The following is a 2,573-nucleotide window of genomic DNA, read 5'->3' as shown; positions in this document are numbered from 1 at the left end:
GGGATGAGATAGCAGAGTAAGAAGACATGGTGGGGTTGTGGGTGGGTGGGTTGTGGGGGTCGTAGTTGCAGACAGAGCTCGATTACGCCTCCCATTCTGGTCCATCTCTGGTGGGAGCTACGGGTCCGCCTCCTCCACGGGCTGTGCTGTCAGGGCTCAGTAGGAGAGGACAGGAGGTAGAGGGAGGGTGGATGTGGGGCGGTTCGTGGGTCATAGGTCGAAGTGTTAGAAAGGTGAAAGGTCAAGGGTTAGCCCAGGGCCTCTTTGCCACTCTCTCTGTCCCGCTGTCCACACTTACTCATCTTCATCTCCGTGAGCTGGATGTAGCGCAGCACATTGGTGTCTTCATCACAGAGACGGAGGGAAGCAGGAAGACATAAAGGAACAGGCGTGTTTAGCCACAAAAAAACTAGGATAAACTCGTTTTTATTCAGTCATTTTGAAAAGATTGATAATCCTAAAAAGTATTTGTTTGACACCTTTCATACAGTGAATGCAGGTCACTGTTGCTTCACAATAGACTATTTTCACAGCAGACATTTTGATGGGTTAAACACAACTGAAAGTAATAACGAATAACGATAACTGTGTGTGTTTCATTTAGGTGTTACTATGTGCCCGCATGGACAGCTCCTGTAAAGTTAACTTTACATTTACAATTACAGTTACAATTACAATTTCGACATTTAGCAGACGCTCTCATCCAGAGCGACTAATCACATAGAATGCAGAGAGACTGTATAGTGCCTCAAGAAACTAGGAACCCAGGTAAACAATGAACCCAGCATCTGTTTAAATAACACGCTCTCTAAATTCCATTCTTAATATATAATAGTATATTATATATAGTATAATAGTGGTTCAGAAGTAACAAACACATGAGAACGAGTGACCAAGATATGCCTGCATGGTAGCCATATCTTGGTCAATTGCTAGCATCAATCGAAGCAGAAGGTGCAGAAGAAGGAGTGAACATTTGAAACCAATTGAACGCCACATCTCACCTGTAGGCTCACGGTTCTTGGCATCACGCAGGTAGCGTAGGGCACATTCATAGTCGCCCAGGTGGTAGAAGGCAATGCCAGCACGGTACATGGCCTTGAAGTGGTCTCTCTGGTGACTCAGCACCTTCAGACAATACTCTTTCACACGCTCATAATTCACCAGCTCTGACTGCAACAGGCATGCTGAGGAGACGGAGAAACAGAAACACAGGAAGAAGCCATTTATGTCCAATTTACAATTTAGATTAATATACAAAATGATTCATATAGTGGAGGTTTGTTTGTTTTTCTTTTCTTGAGAGAATTTGTGGTTGATGTTAGAGAGGTTTCGATTATCTTACTAGAAAAAGTGCTCCTCGGAGCCAAGTCAGGTCGGTTATTGTGGGCCAGCAATGTTGAGAATTCGCCAATCAGGATGGAATATGAAAAACCAGACGGATCAGTCTTGATAACTTGACTATAGAGATAATGTGTAGGCCTACCGATTTGCATGATGTTTGGACAAAATTTGTAGGAGTGATGTAAAGAAAATGTTTTGCAAAAATCTGCTTCCTGGTGGCACTGTAATAGGGCAATGTTAAAAGGGTGGCGTTTCTTCCTCAACGTAGTGCGAATGTGTGTGCAAGTTCCACCACAATCGTACGCTGCGTTCATGATTTGCGGCATTTTGTTCAAAACGGACCACTCCTAACTTTAGATGTCAATCTTAGCCAACCAGGATGGAATATGAAAAATCAAGCGGATCCGTCCTGATCACATGAACATAGAGATCATGTGTATCGATTTGCGTAAAAGTTTGATCAAATCTGAAGGAGTAACATAAAATAAATAGTTTTACATAAGTCGGCCTAGTGGTGGCCTGGTGGCGGCCTGGTGGCGCTATAAAAGGCAGATGTGAAAAATGCAGGACAAAGGTTTTTCCTTGGCCTCTAGGGAGTGTGCATACAAAGTTTTACACGGATCTGTGAATTTATAGGTACAAACACGAATCGGCCTGTTACTATGCCACCATGAGGCTGATTTGAAATTTTTAGGGGAATGTGTGTGCAAAATTTCATGGAAATCGCACACTGTGTTCATGATTAGAGGCATTTTGTCCAAAACGGAGCACTCCTGTAAACTTTGGAAGCCAATCTTAGCCAATCAGGATGGAATATAAAAAATCTGAAAGACTGGTTTTGTTTAATGACTATAGAGATACTGTGTACCGATTTGCGTGATGTTTGGACAAAATCTGTCGGAGTAATGTCAAAAAAAGTGTTTAGCAAAAATTGGCCTACTGGTGGCAGAGGTTGAGCTCTGGCATCCAGGGAGTGTGTGTGCACAGTTTCGCTGCGATCAAGCCAACGGTGCCGGAGATTAACTGATCACAGACAAACACACAGACATACAGACACACAGACGGACGGACGGACGGACGGACGGACAGGGTGCAAAACATAGTCTCGGCCATGCCTTTCGGCCTGGTGGAGACAATAACTCCCAGACTCTCTGTTACATTGGAATACATTTCATCAACAAGATTGCCTTTATTCTGGACATTATTAGTTAGTGTAATGATGATAATCA

General features: G+C 43.4%; 1 protein-coding gene across 1 annotated transcript in view; it reads right to left on the bottom strand.

Annotated features, from left to right (window-relative positions):
• Positions 1–233: 233 nt before the first annotated feature.
• The window catches only part of ttc9b (tetratricopeptide repeat domain 9B), a gene marked incomplete at its 5' end in the record, with an annotated part of 27,358 nt that continues 25,018 nt past the window's right edge, over positions 234–2,573 (bottom strand). Inside the window, 2 exon segments of the mRNA XM_080429547.1 lie at positions 234–343; positions 1,005–1,187. Coding sequence (XP_080285673.1) covers positions 249–343; positions 1,005–1,187 — 278 coding nt within the window. The 3' untranslated portion in view covers positions 234–248.

Source organism: Gymnoscopelus braueri (genome assembly GCF_963280865.1).
Source record: "Gymnoscopelus braueri genome assembly, chromosome: 5".
Lineage (NCBI taxonomy): Eukaryota > Metazoa > Chordata > Actinopteri > Myctophiformes > Myctophidae > Gymnoscopelus > Gymnoscopelus braueri.
The sequence above is the reverse complement of the archived record's forward strand: the minus strand, read 5'-3'. Positions and strand labels throughout refer to the sequence as shown.